Here is an 18710-nt window from a genome sequence, read left to right as displayed (position 1 = left end):
GTTTAAAAATGTGAGCTGTGAATTCTGTCAATGGAGTTAAAATAAAAATAAAAAGAACCTGGAAAATCCTAATATGTTTGGAAATTAAACAACATATTTCTAAATAAACCATAGGTCAAAGAAGAAATCACAAAAGAAATTAGAAAATATTTTGAACTGAATTATGATAGAAACATAGCATATCAACATTTGTTTGATGCTGACAAAGTAGTATCGAGAGGGAAATTTATTGTTTAAATGCTTAATTACAAAAGAAGAAAGTTCTAAAAGTAATGATCAAGGCTTCCACCTAAGAAATAGGAAAAGTGTCCTGCTCTCCCACCCCCCAATTTTACTCTCAGGAACTGGATTTACCTTTACTCCTAAAACAACTAAAAAAAAACACCCAAAAGCTTAGAGGGAACAAGGTCAGGAATAGTGTCTGTGCCCACCTCCTAGATTGGAAAACCTCACAATTCTTGAGGCTTTGGAAAGAGTACTTGGAATGCTCTTGTCTCAGTAGTGGGGAATAATTAGCCCTAGATTAAATACTGCTAAGGTGGTACCAACTACCATCTTAAAAGTAAGACCCGAAAGAAGTAACTTACTGCATCCCAGAACAAAGCTCAAGCATAATTATAGGAATAAAAAAATATTCAGCACCCATCAAGGTAAAATCCACAATGCCTGGCATCCAATAAAAAATTGCCAGGCATTCAAACATGCAGAAAAACCTGGCCCATAATGAGGAGAGAAATCAATCAAAAATACCCCAGAACTGACACAGATGTTGGAATTAGCAGATACGGACATTAAAACAGTTATCATAACTGTATTATATTCAAAAAGAGAGGGGAAAGATTTAAAATCATGTCATTAAAAATGTAAAAATGACCCAAATCGAATGTCTAGAGATGAAAACCATGATGTCTGAGATGAAGAACATAGCAGATGGGATTAACAGAAGATTAGACATTAAAGAAGAAAAGATTAGTGAACTTGGAGACATCACAGTAGAAACTACTTTGGAAAAGAGTTTGACAGTTTCCTACAAAGTTAAAAATACGCTGACATTCCCCTCCTACATATTTACCCAAGAGCAATGAAAGCATATGTCCATCAAAGACATGTACATTATCGTTCATAGCAACTTATTTGTAATATCCTCAAACTGTAGAAAACCCCAGTGTCCATAAACAAGTGGATGGGTAAATAAACTGTTGTATATCCCTACAATGGAATACTACTTAGTAATAAAAGAAATGAAGTGTTGTTACATGCAACAATGTGGAAGAATCTCAGACAATTTATTTTGAGTGAAGAAAGCTGGACTTTAAAAGTACATTCTGCAATTCCATTTATATAAAATTTTAGAAAATTCAAACGAATCTATAGTCACAGAAATCAAATCAGTAGTTCCCTGGGGGTGAGGCAGGAGTAGGGTGGGGGAAATACCAAGAGGCATAAGAAAATTTTTGGGGGTGATTATGATGGTGATTTCACTGTTTGGATATATTTGTCAACACTTACCAAATTGTTGATTTTAAATATGTGCAGTTTGTTTTATGTCATACTCAATAAACATGTTAAGAAATTTTTTTAAAAAGAGCAAATCAAACCCAAAGTAAGTGCAGAAGGAAAAAAAATTATATATACACACACACAAATCAATAAAGCAGAAAATGTGTAAATAGTAGAGAAAATGAACAAAACTTAAAGCTGTTTTTTGAGAAGCTCAATAAAGTTTATAATTTTGCTACTGTGAGTGAGAACAAAAGAGAGAAAACACAAGTTATTCATATTGAAAATGAAAGGTATCTACAGACATTAAATGGATTATAAGGTAACAATAAGAACAAAATTATCCAGTAAATTTAAAAGTTACATGAAACTTTAAAAAGCTAGAAAAATTATTTTAAATGTACAAGTTACCACAGGTGACAGAAGAAAAAATTAAAAATCTGAATAGCTCTACATCTAATATATAAATTGAATTGGCAATCAGTACCTTCCCACAAAGAAAACCCAAACTCAGATGAATGGTGAATTCACCCAGAGAATGGTGAAGTCTATCTAATATTTAAGGAAAAAATATTAGCAATCACTCACAAATAGAGAAAGGTGAAATATTTCGTAATTCATTTTATAAAACCATTACCCTAATACCAAAACCAGACAAAGACATTACAGGAAAAGAAAACTACAGACCACTGTTCTTTACAACCATAGAGGCAGAAGTTCGTTTTTGTGTGTGTGTGTGTGTGAGGAAGATCAGCCCTGAGCTAATATCCATGCCAGTCCTCCTCTTTTTTTTTTTTTTTTTTTTTTGACTGAGGAAGACTGGCCCTGGACTGACATCCGTGCCCATCTTTCTCCAGTCTATATGGGACGCCACCACAGTATAGCCTGACAAGCGGTGCATCGGTGCGTGCCCGGGATCCGAACCTGGGCCGCTAGCAGCGGAGCACGTGCACTTAACTGCTACGCCACAGGGCCGGCCCTGAGGCAGAAATTCTTTACAAAATATTTGCAAATTCAGTAAAATATAATAAAATATATAGCTATGTAGGTAATATACGTCTTGGTTAAGTGGGCTTTATCAAGGAATGCAAGGCTTGCTTAACAGCTAATAATCCATAATTGTAATTCACTATATTAGTACAATAAATGAGAAGATTCATTTGATCATTTCAGTAGAGGAAAAAGCATTCGACAGTGTTTAATATCCATTTGATGTTTTTAAAAATAATTAAGATCACAGCAAAGAAAGAATAGAAGGAAACTTTGTCAATTTGGTAAAGCACGTTGCTGAAGAACATACAACTAATATAATATTTTATGATTAAAGACTAAATGCTTCCCTACTAAAATCAAGAGCAATGCAAGGTCCACTCATAACACGTGTATTTAGCACTTTATAGATGATAAGCAAATAGCCACTAAGCACGTAAAAAGATGCTCAGTGTCATTAGTTATTAATCATCAGAGAATACAAATGGAAACCACAATAAGAAATCACTTCACACCCACCAGAATGGCTAAAATTAAAAAGACAGAAAATTCTAATTGTTGGTAGTGATATGGAACAATGAGAACTTTGGTGTAATACAAGATGGTACAATCATTTTAGAAAACAGTTCAGCAGTTTTTTATAAAGTTAATCATACACTTACAATCTAACAATACCATTTTTAGATATTTACTCGAGAAATCAACACACATGTTTACAAAAGGATTTACACAATAATGTTCATAGCAGCTTTGTTTATAATAGGGAAAACCAGAAACAATCCAGATGTTCATCAACTGGTGAATGGATAAACAAATTGTGCTATATTCATATGTATTAGTTATTTGTTGCTGTGTAACAAATTACTCAAAATATAGTGGTTTAAAAAAAAACAATTTATTATCTCACAGTTTATGTAGGTCAGGAACCTGGGCATGGCTTAGCTGGTCTCTTATGGGCTGCAATCTATATGTCATCTCAAGGCTCAACTAAGGAAGGATCCACTTCCGGGGATCAATGGTATGGTTGCTGGCAGGATTCACTTCCATGTGGGCTGTTGAACTGGGAGCCTCAGTTCCTCACTCCCTCTTGGTTGGAGGCTGCCCTTAGTTCCTTGCTGTGTTTACCTCTCCATAGAGCAGTTCAAAACAAGGTAGCTGGCCTCGTCAGATTGAGCAAGGAAGAGAGTAAGAAGAGGGTGTGCTAGTAAGATGGAAGTCACAGTCTTTTGTAACTCATAAGTAACATCCCATCACCATTATTGTATTCTCTTTGTTGAAAGTAACTTGGTACAGCCCACACCCAAGGTGAAGGGGATTACAAAGGGCATGAATACCACGAGATGGGGAGCATAGCAAGCCATTTCAGAAGCTGCCTGCTGCACCATATAATGGAATACTACTAAGCTGTTAAAAGGAGCTATTTATTGGTACACACAGCATTATTGATGAATCTGAAAAACAATACGCAGAGCAAACGAGTCCAGACATAAAAGAGAACAGACAAAACTAATCTTTAGGGTGAGATGGAGGATCAGTGGTTGGGGTAGGGACAGGCTTTTGTTTCAAAGGGGTATGAGCAAACTTTTTGTGATCCAGGAAGTGTTCTTTATTTTGATTATGGTCATGGTTAGAATGTTGTATATATTTGTCAAAACTCGTGAATGAATTTTACTATAGGTATATCATAATCCAGTTAAGTTTTTTTTTTTTTTTAGTATGCTGTTGGATTCAATGGACTGTTCTTTTTTTCTTTTTTTAAAATCTTTGTTTCCCAGTTTTATTGAGATGTAATTGATATATAATACTGTATAAGTTTAAGGTTACAGCATAATGACTTATACTATATTGTGAAATGATTACCGCAGTAAGTTTAGTTAGCATTCATCATTGCATATAGATAAAAAAAGAAAACAGAAAAAATGTTTTTTCCCCTGTGATGAGAACTCTTAGGATTTGCTCTATTAACGACTTCCAAATATACCACACAGCAGTGTTAACTATAGTCATCATGTTATACATTACATCCCCAGTACTTACTTACCACCTTCATCCAATCCCGCCACCCCCCACTCCCTGCCTCTGGTTACCACAAATCTGATCTCTTTTTCTGTGAGCTTGCTTTTTTTTTTTTAAGATTACACATATAAGTGAGATATACAGTATTTGTTTTTTTCTATCTGACTTTTTTCACTTAGCATAATGCCCTCAGGGTCCATCAATGTTGTTGCAAATAGCAGGATTTCCTTATTTTTATAGCTGAATAGTAGTCCATTGTGTGTGTGTGTCTGTATGCTCTGTAACTTCTTTGTCCATTCATCTATCGATGGACACTTAGGTTGTTTCTGTGTTTTGGCTATTGTAGATAATGCTGTTATGAATATGGGGGTGCATATATCTCTTTGACGTAGTGTTTTTGTTTCCATCAGGTATATTCCCAGAAGTGGAATTGCTGGATTTTTGGCAGTTCTATTGTCGATTTTTTGAGGAACCTCCATACTGTTTTCTGTAGTGACTATACCAATTTACAATCACACCACCAGTGCACAAGGGTTCCCTTTTCTCCACATCTTCACCAGCATTTGTTATCTCTTGTCTTTTTGATGATAGATAGCCATTCTGACAGATGTGAGGTGATAATCTCATTCTGGTTTTGATTTGCATTTCCTTAATGATTAGTGATGCTGAGCACCTTTTCATGTACCTGTTGGCCATTTTATATCTTCTGTGGGAAAATGTCTATTCAGGTCCTTTGCCCATTTTTAATTGGAGTATTTGTTTTTTTGCTGTTGAGTTGTATGAATTATTTATATATTTTGGATATTAACCCCTTATCAGATATATGGTTTGAAATTGAATGGACTGTTCTTGATGACATCTGCATATCTTCACAATTTTCCAAGTAGCATATGGGGGTACAGTAGTGGCAGTGCCATCTTGTGTTAAGATCTTTGGAGTGCGTCAGACCCGGATATGAATACTGATTCTGAAACTTGCTGCATTCTAGCACTTCACTGCCCTAAATTATTTTGGATATCCTTGAAACAATAACTACTGTTTATTGAGAACCTATACTGTCCAGGTACTACGCCAGACACTTATGTGTGTATTACCTTACTTAATATAACTCAAAATAACCAACATTTTTTGAGTCCCTTGTATGTATTGGACACATACTAATACAAAATATTTTCCATGCCATGTGTCATTTAATCTAGCAACCCAATGAAGTTTTGGGTTATCATCCACACTTTACAGAAGAAGAAATTGAGAACAACAGAGAATAATTTTTAAAATATGAGGAACTCAAGTTGCTGCCATGGTTCTGGTTTTGTTTTTTATTCCTCTCTACCAGTGGAACAAAAGATTGTTTGTTTTATATGTTACCCAAGCTTGCTGCAAAGAGTTAACTGGGACTTTAACTTAAAATTTCTTTTTCTTTTAAGAAACTTCTTTTAGGTTATGAATGCTAAGAGTGTCTCTAAGAGTCTAAGTAGGAGGTGTCAGGTGAAGATAAGTTTCTAAGAGGAAAGCACTGGACAGACTTGCAAGAGCATAAGCCCAGTTCCAGTCAAGTACAGCCCTGGAAATAGCAACCTTAGTCACAAATGAAAAGGCATTGTTTATTTGATATAACAGTATGGCTCACCTTTCTACCATTTCCATAAACAGAACAACCCTTTGTCAGCAGTGAAATTTTTGAAGGTCGAAGTTGATAAAAGTTTGTGCTTCTAAAATATAAAGTTGAACCAGAATTCTTTTTATGATGTTTAATCACTATCCAAAGTGCCCAGATAGGAATTTTTTTTAGGAAAGTAAAAAAATATCACTAAGGCCATGAGGGGTTTGAATGTAACATTGCTTACTTAGGCAGCTGTTTTTTTCATGGAACTTGTGTAGCATAAGCTTTTTTCCCCCCTTCTTTTCCTTTATCAGTATAGAATTATTTTTCCTCTTTTAATATATAACATAATCAGTTTTTTCAGTGTTCAATCACTTATTATAAATGGAATTGAATTGTGCTAATCTAAAATTATAGACTAGCACCAACCTAATAAAAGCAGATATATGAAATATTTGTACATTCTGATTCAACGATCAGTTTAATATACTGCAGTAACAGAAATTAGCTGATTGATTTATAAGTAGATTTGATTCCTGAAAAATAATTTTTAGAGCACTGGAAAAATTGTGATTCCTCGCTGTTTCTCGTTAGCATCATGTTCATTTTTGCCTTTTTACCTTTCAGTCTTTTGTCTTTGCTGAATAGAATGTCCTTGCCTTTAGTTTGGCTCTCCTTCACAACCAGCTATACTTGAAGCTGGGTTTAAGTCTCACCTCTCTCACAAAGCCTTCTCTGACTATTTGATCCAATACAATTTTTTTCTTTTCTGAAATTCTGTTACTTTTCTCTTTAACCTGTATTTTTTTTTTTTTGCTGGTGTGGAATAATCTCCAAGATCTCTGCTAAGTAAAAGAAACAAGATACAGAACAATGTATACAGGATGCTACTGTTTATATGGAAAACTATACACACAAATGTTTATAAATGCTCAGAATATCTCTGGAACTTCTACCAGTTGCTAGGGGGTGCGATTGGGGTAGAGACTTCATGTTCAATATCCTTTTTATAAAATTGAGGTAAAATTCATAACATGAATCATTTTAACATGAATCATTTTAACCATATTAGAGTGTACAGTTCAGTACGTTCAGTGTTGTTCAACCATTACCTTGATCTAGTTCTGCATTTTCATCACACCAAAAAAAACCCCCTAGTACCCATTGGTAGTCACTCCCCATCGCCCCTCCCCCAGCCCCTGGCAACCACTAATCTGCTTTCTGTCTCTATGGATTTGCTGATTTTGGATAGTTCATATAAATGGAATCATACAATATGTGACCTTTTGTACATGGCTTTTTTCACTTAGAATGTTTTTAATATATGTATATATATTTTTTTCCATATTGTGAAATTTTTGTTGTACATTATTGTTTGTCAGTCACCATATAAATGCATCCTTTCACCCCTTGTGCCCACCCCCCAACCCCCCTTGCCCTGGTGATCACCAAACAGTTCTCTCTGTCCATGTGTTGGTTTATCTTCCACTTACGAGTGAAATCATGTGGTTTGTCTTTCTCTTTCTGGCTTATGTCACTTAACATAATACCCTCCAGGTCCATCCATGTTGTTGCAAATGAGACGATTTTGTCTTCTTTTATGGCTGAGTAGTATTCCATTGTGTGTGTGTATATATATATATATATATATATATATATATATACACACACACCACATCTTCTTTATCCACTCATCAGTCGAGGGACACTTGGGTTGCTTCCATGTCTTGGCTATAGTGAAGAATGCTGCAGTGAACATAGGGGTGCATAAGCCTCTTGGGATTGTTGATTTCAGTATCATTGGGTAGATACCCAGTAGTGGGATAGTTGGATCCTAAGGTATTTCTATTTTTAATTTTTTGACGAATCTCCATACTGTTATCTGTAGAGACTGTGCCAGTTTTCATTCCCACCAGCAGTGAATGAGGATTCCCTTTTCTCCACAGCCTCTCCAGCATTTGTTGTTTTTTGTCTTGGTGATTATAGCCATTCTGACAGCTGTAAGGTGATATCTTAGTGTGGTTTTGATTTGCATTTCCCTGATGACTAGTGATGTTGAGCATCTTTTCGTGTGCCTATTGGCCATCTGTATATCTTCTTTGGAGAAATGTCTGTTCATTTCCTCTGTCCATTTTTTCTTTGAGTTGTTTGCTTTTTGTTGTTCAGTTGTGTGACTACCTTATGTATTATGGAGATATATAATCCCTTGTCGGATATATGGTTTGCAAATATTTTTTCCCAGCTGGTGGGTTGCCTATTCATTTTCATCCTGATTTTATTTGCCTTGTAGAAGCTCTTTAATCTGATGAAGTCCCACTTGTCTATTTTTTCCTTTGTTTCCCTTGTCTGAGTAGACATGGAATTTGAAAAGATCCCTTTATGACTGATGACGAATAGTGTACTGCCTATATTTTCCTCAGGGGTTTTATAGTTTCAGGTCTCACCTCAGGTCTTTGATCCATTTTGAGTTAATTTTGTGTATGGCTAAAGAAGATGGTCTACTTTCATTCTTTTGCAAGTGGCTGTCTAGTTTTCCCATCACCATTTATTGAAGAGACTTTCCTTTCTCCATTGTATGTTATTAGCTCCTTTGTCAAAGATTAGCTGCCCGTAGATGTGAGGTTTTATTTATGGGCTTTCAATTCTGTTCCATTGATCTGCGTGTCTCTTTTTATACCAGTACCATGCTATTTCGTTTTCTGTAGCTTTGTAGTATATTTTGAGGTCAGGGATTGTGATGCCTCCAGCTTTGTTCTTTTTTCTCAGGATTGCTTTAGCTATTCGGGGTCTTTTTTCATTGCATATAAATTTTAGGATCCTTTATTCTATTTCTGCGAAGAACGTCATTGGGATTCTGATTGGGATTGCATTGAATCTGTAGATTGCTTTAGGTAGTAGGGACATTTTAGCTACGTTTATTCTTCCAATCCATGTGCATGGCATATTTTTCTATTTCTTTATGTCATCATTGATTTCAATCCATAATGTCTTACAGTTTTCATGGTATAGGTCTTTCACTTCCTTGGTTAAATTTATTCCTGGGTGTTTTATTCTTTTTGTTGCGATTGTAAATGGGGTTGTATTCTTGAGTTCTCTTTCTGTTAGTTCGTTTTTGGTGTATAGAAATGCAACTGATTTCTGTACGTTGATTTTGTACCCTGCAACTTTGCTGTAGTTGTTGATTATTTCTAATAGTTTTCTGATGGATTCTTTAGAGTTTTCTATATATAAGATCATGTCATCTGCAGACAGCGGGAGTTTCACTGCTTCGTTGCCTATTTGTATTCCTTTTATTCCTTTTCCTTGCCTAATTTCTCTGGCTAGAATCTCCAGTACTGTGTTGAATAAGAGTGGCAAGAGTGGGCACTCTTGTCTTGTTCCTGTTTTCAGAGAGATGGCTTTCAGTTTTTCCCTCTTGAGTATGATGTTGCATGTGAGTTTGTCATATATTGCCTTTATTATGTTAAGGTACTTTCCTTCTCTACCCATTTTTTTCCGAGTGTTTAGCATAAATGGATGTTCGATCTTGTCAAATGCCTTCTCTGCATCTATTGAGATGATCATGTGTTTTTTTTCCTTGTTTTGTTAATGTGGTGTATCACATTGATTGATTTGTGGATGTTGAACCATCCCTCTGTGTCCCTGGTGTAAATCCCACTTGATCATGGTGTATGATCTTTTTAATGTATTGCTGTATTTGGTTTGCCAATATGTTGTTGAGGATTTTTGCGTCTATGTTCATCGGGGATATTGGTCTGTAGTTTTCCTTCTTAGTATTGTCCTTGTCTGGCTTTGGTATCAGGGTGATGTTGGCCTCATAGAATGTGTTGGGAAGTGTTCTATCTTCCTCAATTTTTTGGAGTAGATTGAGGATAGGTATTAATAGTCTTCTTTGAATGTTTGGTAAAATTCTCCAGAGAAGCCATTTGGTCCTGCACTTTTATTTTTGGGGAGGTTTTTGATTACTGTTTCAGTCTCTTTACTTGTGACTGATCTATTCAGGTTCTCTATTTCTTCTTGATTCAGTTTTGGGAGGTTATATGAGTCTAAGAATTTATCCATTTCTTCTAGATTTTCCAATTTGTTGGCATATGGTTTTTCATAGTATTCTCTTATAATCTTTAGTATTTCTGTGGTATCCATTGTAATTTCTCCTTTTTCACTTCTAATTTTATTTGTTTGAGGCTTCTCTCTTTTTGTCAATTTTGTTTATCATCTCAAAGAACCAGCTCTTTGTTTCATTGATCCTTTCTACTGTTTTTTTGGTTTCAATTTTATTTATTTCTGCTCTAATTTTTATTATTTCCCTCCTTGTGCTGATTTTGGGCTTTGTTTGTTCTTCCTTTTCTAATTCTGTTAGGTGTAGTTGAAGGTTGTTTATTTGGGCTTTTTCTTGTTTGTTAAGGTGGGCCTGGAGTCCTATGAGTTTCCCCTCTCAGGACCGCTTTCTCTGCATCCCGTATGAGTTGGTACGGTGTAGTTTCATTTTCATTTATCTCCATATATTTTTTGATTTCTCCTTTAATTTCATCAATGATCCATTTGTTGTTCAGCAGCATGTTGTTTCGTCTTCACATTTTTGTCACCTTCCCAGTTTTTTTCTTGTAATTGATTTCTAGCTTCATGGCATTATGGTTGGAGAAGATGCTTGTTATGATTTCAATCTTCTTAAATTTCTAGAGGCATGCCTTGTTTCCCAATATATGGTCTGTTCTTCAGAATCTTCCATGCACGCTTGAGAAGAAGTGTGTAATCTCCTGTGTTTGGCTGGAGCGCTCTCTCTATATATCTTTTAAGTCCATCTCAAGTTTTTCCTTTAAGTCCATTATTTCCTTATTGATTTACTGTCTGGATGATCTATCCATTGATGTAAGTTGGGTGTAAAGATCCCCTACTATTATTGTGTTGTTGTTAATATCTCCTTTTAGGTTTGTTAATAGTTGCTTTATGTACTTTGGTCCTCCTGTGTTGAGTGCATATATATTTATAAGTGATATGTCTTCTTGGTGGAGTGTCCCTTTTCTCATTATATATTGCCCCTCTTTGTCTTTCATTACCTGTTTTATCTTGAAGTCCGCTTTGTCTGATATAAGTATGGCCTCACCTGCTTTCTTTCGTTTGACATTAGCTTGGAGTGTCGTCTTCCATCCTTTCCCTCTGAGCCTGTGTTTGTCGTTAGAGCTGAGATGTGTTTCCTGGAGGCGGCATATTGTTGGGTCTTGTTTTTTAATCCATCCTGCCACTCTTTGTCTTTTGATTGGAGACTTCAGTCCATTTACATTTAGGGTAATTATTGATATATGAGGGCTTAATGTTGCTATTTCTTCGCACATTTTCTGGTTCTTTTGCATTTCTTTTGTTTCTCGTCCCCTGTGTTTTGGACTACCAATTCAGTTTGGTATTTTCTGTATGGTGGTTCTCTTAGTTTTCTTTTTATTTATCGTGTGACTTTGTTCTAATTATTTGGTTGGTGGTTACCATGAGATTTGTATAAAAAAATCTCGTGGATGTGATAGTCCATTTTCTGATGGCCTCTTATTCCCTTAGACTAAGTCGATTCAATCCCTTTCCTCTTCCCCTTCTAAGTTATTGTTGTCACAACTTATTTCATATTGTGTTTTGAGTTTGTGTTTAAAGTGATGAGGTTTTATTTATTTTTGGTGTTTTCCTTCCCTTGATCTTTGGTTTTATAATTAAGTGTTTGCTAATCTATTCTGATAGAGAGCTGCAATTTTCCTGGTATTGTCACCATGTTTTCCTCCTTGTTCAAAACTTTGTATCCCCTTACTCTTTTTTTTCTCATTTTTTTTCTCAGGCAGGAGGGCCTTCTTGAGCCCTTCATGTAGTGGGGGTCTTGTGGCAGTGTACTCCCTTAGCTTTTGTTTATCAGGGATAGTTATTATTTCTCCATCATATCTGAAGGATATTTTTGCTGGATAGAGTATTCTTGGCTTAAAGTTTTTGTCTTTCAGACTTTTGAATATGTCGTCCCACTGTCTCCTAGCCTGTAAAGTTTCTGTCGAGAAATTGGCTGACAGCCTGATAGGAATTCCTTTGTATGTTATTTTTTTTTTGTCTAGCTGCCCTTAATATTTTTTCTTGTCTTTGACTTTTGCCAGCTTCACTGCTATATTCCTTGGAGAAGGTCTTTTCATGTTCATATATTTAGGAGATCTATTGATTTCATTCACTGGTATTTCCAGCCCCTTCCCCAGGTTTGGAAAGTTCTCAGCTATTATTTCTTGGAACAAGTTGTCTGCTCCTTTTCCCCTCTCTTCTCCCTCTGAAATACATATAATCCTTATGTTGGATTTCCTAATTGAGTTGGATATTTCTCGGAGAGTTTCTTCATTTCTTTTTAGTCTTAGTTCTTTTCCTCCTCCATCTGGAGCATTTCTTCATTGCTGTCCTCAATATTGCGAATTCTTTCCTCCATATTGTCAGCTCTCATGCTTAAGGCTTCCAGATTTGCCTTTATCTCCTCTATTGTGTTTTTCATCTCTAAGATTTCTGATTGATTTTTCTTTATAGTTTCAATCTCTTTTGTTAAGAAATTCCTGGTTTCATTGAATTGTCTATCTATTTTGTTGTATTTCATTGAACTTTTTTATGATAGCTGTTTTGAATTCTCTGTCATTAAGGTTATACATTTCTATGCTTTCAGGGTTGATTTCTGGGTGCTTTTCATTTTCCTTTTGGTCTGCAGATTTAATATATTTTTGCTTAGTTCCTGTTGGTGTTGGTTTCTTTTTCTTCATATTGAGAGTGTCTGGTCACAGTTTCCTCTTGCTGCCACTGGGTGGGGTGTCACGAGCTGTGTATTTTGTGCCCTGCCTCAATCCATGGGCACTCTGGTTGTCCCGTGGCTGAGCTGAAGCATGGCTGAGTGGAGGCTGCTAGAGCTGGAGCGCGGGAAGAAGCTGGGACTGGAGCATGGCTAGGCCAAAGCATCTAGGGCTTAGGTGCAGGTGGGCTGAAGAAGCTGAAACTGGAGAGCAGCTGAGCTTCAGTGTGGCTGAGTGGAAGCAGCCGGAGTGTGGAAACAGCTGGAGCTGGAGTGTGGCTGGGTTGAAGAAGCTGCATCTGAAGCACAGCTGGGCCAAAGAAGCAGGAGCTGGAGTGCCCTGAGCCATAGATTCTGGCGCCAATTCAACTGGAGCCTGAGCGTGGCCAAACTGAAGCAGCTGGAGCCAGGGCGCAGTTGACCCGAAGGAGCTGGGGGTTGGGCATGGTCAAGCTGATGCAGTTGGGGCTGGGGCGCAGTTGAGCCGAAGGAGCTGTGGCCGGCGTGCAGTCGAGCTGAAGGAGTTGTGACCGGGGCGCGGTCCACCTGAAGGAGCTGTGGCTGGGCAGCGTGATCAAGCCGATGGAGCTGGGGCTGTGGCGCGGTTGAGCCAATGCAGCTGGTGCCGTGGTGAGGTCGAGCCAGGGCAGTTGGGGCCTGGGCGCAGTCATCCCTGAGCTGCTGGGGCTGGGGCGCTGGGGTGCCGGGTAGCTGGAGCCGCTGTGGCTGGGTCGCCGAGGTGCCACTGCCTCTGGGGCTGGGGCGCGGGCACATTGTTGCCACTGGCGCTGGAGCCAGAGCCGAGCTGATTTGCCGCTGAGCTCAGACTGCAGGGCTGCTGTGCTGAAGCGCCAGGTGGGTGGGGAGGGCGGTGCTTGCTTTCGCCTCCCTGATGCCAGAGGTTTCTCTCTTCGCTGTCGCTCTCTGCTCTCTTGAAGGACTAACTTGTTGAAAGTACCCTCATACCAGTTCCACTCCCTCCATAGGGCCATTGCCCATGGGCTGTGAGGGATCTTGGAGAGGGCCGGTTTTCCCTCGGAGGGCTGCCCCTACCCCCATCTCTCTGAGAGCCACGTGGTTTCAGTCTCAGGGTCGCAGTCCTTGGGGAAAGAAGGGAGCTCCTCTTACCTCCTTCCACTTCCTCTGGGGATTCCAGCAGTTCAGCCCTCAGATGTACAGCTGCGTGGGCGCCTCGGATGTCCCTTGTGTTGTTTGAATAACTTCTGTTGGAATATGTATGTCCTTTTTGTTGTGCCTTAGCGTGGGAGAGTTCAGTGGGGGAAGCTCACTCTGCCATGATGGTGACCTCTGATCTCCAATCACTTAGAACCCTTTAATACAATTTAAATTGTCTTCCAGGTTATGTATATTGCCTTTATTTTTTCAACTACTTTCACAGATGTTATCTCCTTTCATCCTTGGACCCTAGAGGTAGATAAAATAGGCAATATTATTTCCCATTTTATGGGTGCAAAATCTGAGAATAGATGAGTTTTTTGATTTCTTCTAGAGAAGACTTCAACCCAAATTTTCGTTCTACAATCTGCTTTCTCTATAGTATAATGCCTCTGGTTTTATACTTTATCTACTGCTCCTACCATATACTGAGCACATACAGGTATTGTCAGTTGATTGGTGTAAAATAGATTGTTTCTGTTCAGACACCCAATCAGTGATACCTATTTCTTTTAAAAATCTGTGCAATTATATTAATTAACTACTTAATTAATTGTGAAGGCTTTATCATAAGTATGTTGAAGCCTGAGTTCTTCAAAGGGGCAACATGTTGGTTGATCTAGATTTAAGGTTTCAATTACTGAAATTTTTCTTATTCATCAGACAGATGTCATTGACTGTACACCATGTGCCTAATATTAATGCAAGCTCTGGATATGGATAGTTGTTGATTGCATTATTTTGTTAATAATATTTGGTCTCTTCTTATTTATACAGGAGAGATTAAACAGATTCTAGAAAATGAACTTCAAATACCTGTGTCTAAAATGCTGTTAAAAGGCTGGAAGACTGGAGATGTGGAAGACAGTGTGAGTTTCTTAATTGCCTAGAAATAAAAGAAAATTATGTTATGTAATTGACTAAATGATGTATAAAAATCGGTGTTTATTAATTTTGTTACATATGACAGAAGTAGATTTGATAATAGTAACTTAGTTTAAGTAATCAGCAAACAACGTTTTTCAAGCTAAAGCGTTTTCATGGTAAACCAGTAACAATTTTAAATGAGTTAGGTATGTAAATGAAAACACCTTATGGCATGTTTTTTTCTATTTCTAACTATTTTATAGGAGTTAATTTGGCACTCTTTTTTGAGAGCTTTTACCTTTTTCTCAAACCGCATAGGGTGTTGGTAAGTGCCCTGGAATAATAATGTGCTGAACAATTGCTTATTGGCCTAAAAGAAGTCATGCACAGTGTATACATTTATACCAAGTATTGATTATGGAACAAAGATGATAATAAGAAATTTTTTAACTTGGAAAATTTAAATGATAAGAATATTTCTGGGGGCTGGCCTGGTGGCATAGTGGTTAAGTTTGTGCATTCTGCTTCAGCAGCCCAGGGTTTGCCAGTTTGGATCCAGGGCACGGACCTACTCATTGCTCATCAAGCCATGCTGAGGCGGCGTCCCACATAGAGAAACTAGAAGGACCTACAACTAGGATATACAACTATATGTTGTGGTTTTGGGGAGAAAAAAGAAAAAGAGGAAGATGGGCAACAGATGTTAGCTCAGGGCCAATCTTCCTCAAAAAAAAAAAAAGATTCTTTCTTTGTTTACTTGGTTAATGACAGGTGCATGGAATGAATTATATTTTAAGAATTTGTAAAAAGTTTTGTGATTTTAAGGTAGTAATTGCTATTGCAAGGACCTAGTAGCAGCCTCTGGTATAAAATATTTCATATGCTTTTTATTAGAGAGAGAGTAGGGAGGGAGGGAAAGAAATGAGTTTACTCTAAAGTTTTAGGTGTTTGAAGTGGAAATAATAGTTACTGAGTCAATATTTCAATATCTAGACATAAACTTAGAATCTTCAACTTTTGGTTTAGTTCTTCATCAATGGCTTCTGGTAGACATTGTGCATATAAATATCTATATGTGAGTTCGTTCAGTATATGGAGATGTTCTGATTATTTCAACAAGATATTTAGAGTAATTTTAGGTTGGCAAGATATTTATAGATTTAGGTGCAAGTTAGTGATGTGCTATATTAGGTGTCAGCAAAGTTTTTCTGTGTAGTACCAAGTAGTAAAAAATTTAGGCTTTGTAGGCCATATAGTCTCTGTTGCACCTACTCAGTTCTGCTGTCATACCATGAGAGCAGCCATAGACAATATGTGAAAAAGTGGGCATGACTATGTTCCAATAAATCTTTATTTATGGACACAGAAATTTGAATTTTATATAACTTTACAAATCATGAAATACTTATCTTTTGATTTTTTTCAACCATTTAAAAATGTAAAAACCATTCTTAACTCGCAGGCCATACAAAAACAGGCAACAGGCTGGATTTGTCCCGTGGGCTATAGTTTGCTGACCCCTGGTGCTGTATGGCTATTCTAATAGAAATATGGATTAAAAAATAAAAAAAAGTGCTGAGTGAGTAAATCAACAACCTTGGTAGGACTAAAGCATCAAAATGCGTTAGTTTACATAGCTATATCATTTATTCGTTTATTGAAAAACCTATGAATATGAATCAGTCTTGCATGGCATTTTCAGTAGTTTGTTAAGAGAAAGGCAATCATTTTTTAAATGTTCTTAAAGCTATGTGTTCTATATTTGAACATAGTCTTTGTTACCAATAATATTTTCAATTACTTATTTCTATTTACTCGTCCCTAGGAGATTTCTGCTATTCCTATGCCATTAATTTTCTGATCGCTCCCAAAATTATATTTCCAGGTTATATGTCTATGAATTCACGTATCCAAATTGGTAATCACTTTTGTACTTGTATACCTTATTGGCATTTTTAACTTAACATGTTTAAAATGGAACTCTTGATTTTTCTTCCCATGCCGTTTTCCACCAATCTTTCCCAATAAATGGGAACATTGTATAGCCACTGATAAATCCAAAATTGTAGGTATTAGTCTTTTCCCATTTCAAACAATACCTAATCCTTTGGTAAATCATATAGAGTCTATCTCCAAAATATATCCCAACGATGGCCACTTTTTAGTGTTTTTATTGCACCACCTAATCCGGGCCATTAGCACCTCTTGCCTGGACCAATGTGATAGCTTCATTGTTGTTTTCCCGGATTCCTTTCTTGGGTTCTTCCAATGCATTCTCCACACAGCAGCCAGAGTGATCTTTAAAAAACATAAATCGAATTATATCACTCTCCTGTTAAAACATAGCTTTTTATTGCACTTTGAATAAAATTCAAGCTATTCACCATGGTTTAAAAGACGTCGTATTATTTATCCTCTGTTTACCTCTGCAACCTCATCTTCAGCCTTTCTTACCTACTTTCCATGCTGCAGCCATAGAAACCTCCTTTTAATTCTTTTAATAGGCTCGAGCTCTTTACATCTTTACCTGACAGATGCTATTTAGCTGCCTGGAATGCTTTACCCCCAATTTTTCATATGGGTGGCTTTTTTTTCATCCTTCAAGTCTCAGCCTAAGTGTTAGTTTCTCTAAGAAGCCTCTGTATAAAATTTGGCTCATCCCAGCATTCTCCATCACAGCACCATGAGTAGAGGGACCTTATCTGTTTCTTTCACCATTGTATATCCAATGCCTGGTATAATAGGCATCAAATAAATGTTTGAGGAATGGACGAATGAATAAATGACTTAAAGAAAATACTCATTTATTTAATCATGCCATATGTGATTTGAGGGGGAAAATTTAATGGAAAATCTTTGGATGGTGGCATGGCAAAAGGACAGTAGTGAGTTGATCCAGTGGTAAGACTAAGCATTTATCAGTAATCTATAAAGTAAAATAATGAAAGATAAAAGGATAAAAATAACTTTCCTATGTGCATATGCATGTGTTTTGTTTGTTTGCATGTTAACTCTGTAGAGGTAACACAGATCAATTTCAAAAGGACTTACACGTATTTGACATAAAGAGTTAGAACTTCTAGGTCTCCTGGTAGATTGTGAAGTTATATGCAATTGCCTACTGTGGTGTTTTTTTTCAAACCATGGGTCACAAACCATTAGTGAGTTGTAAAGTTAATTGATTGGATTATAGCCAGCATTTTTTTAAAAAAAGAAAGAAATAGAATAGATGATGTCAGAGTGTATTGAAAATAATAAGGGTAAGTATTTCTTTTTATTTAACACATAACTAATACGAGTCAAGAATAAGTCCCAATGCCCTTGGAGTACGATTGAGACCTCTCATGGAGGGGTCAAGGATGAGTTCCTGATGTTCTATGCCTGGGTAAGATCAGCCCTCCCCAAGTGTCCCTACTTCCATCTGCAGGGTTAAAAGGGATTCCTAGACATTCACTCTACCTTACTTTCCAGCGCTTTCAGCCTTGACATTATTATTTGCTTTGATTCAACCAGGACTAATTTTATTACACCTTTTTCCACTGTTTATGCCAGTCACTGCAAGGAGTCTTAGATTCCCACATCACCCTTCCGTAGTCTGTACAGCTCATTTTTGTCTCTATCCTTTTACCCCTACAATGCCTGAAACCTTTTTGCTATGCCCTGTGGAACTAATCCATCTTTAGTAAAATTCCTTCTTTTGTCAGCTTCTTCCCTGCTCATTCCCTTCACTGTCTTCCTGTGACTGAAATCTATCTTCCTGAGATAGATTGTTTC

The 18710-nt window shown here is 37.0% G+C and overlaps 1 protein-coding gene across 4 annotated transcripts in view; it reads left to right on the top strand.

Annotated features, from left to right (window-relative positions):
• FAF1 (Fas associated factor 1) overlaps window positions 1-18710 on the top strand; it is a 493835-nt gene that overhangs the window by 209936 nt on the left and 265189 nt on the right. For all 4 annotated transcript variants that reach the window (XM_058552367.1, XM_058552369.1, XM_058552370.1 and 1 more), the window contains one exon: window positions 14847-14938. In XM_058552367.1, coding sequence (XP_058408350.1) covers window positions 14847-14938 — 92 coding nt within the window. The remainder of the gene's footprint in view (window positions 1-14846; window positions 14939-18710) is intronic.

Source organism: Diceros bicornis, chromosome 13, assembly GCF_020826845.1.
Source record: "Diceros bicornis minor isolate mBicDic1 chromosome 13, mDicBic1.mat.cur, whole genome shotgun sequence".
Classification (NCBI taxonomy): Eukaryota; Metazoa; Chordata; class Mammalia; order Perissodactyla; family Rhinocerotidae; genus Diceros; species Diceros bicornis.
The sequence above is the reverse complement of the archived record's forward strand: the minus strand, read 5'-3'. Positions and strand labels throughout refer to the sequence as shown.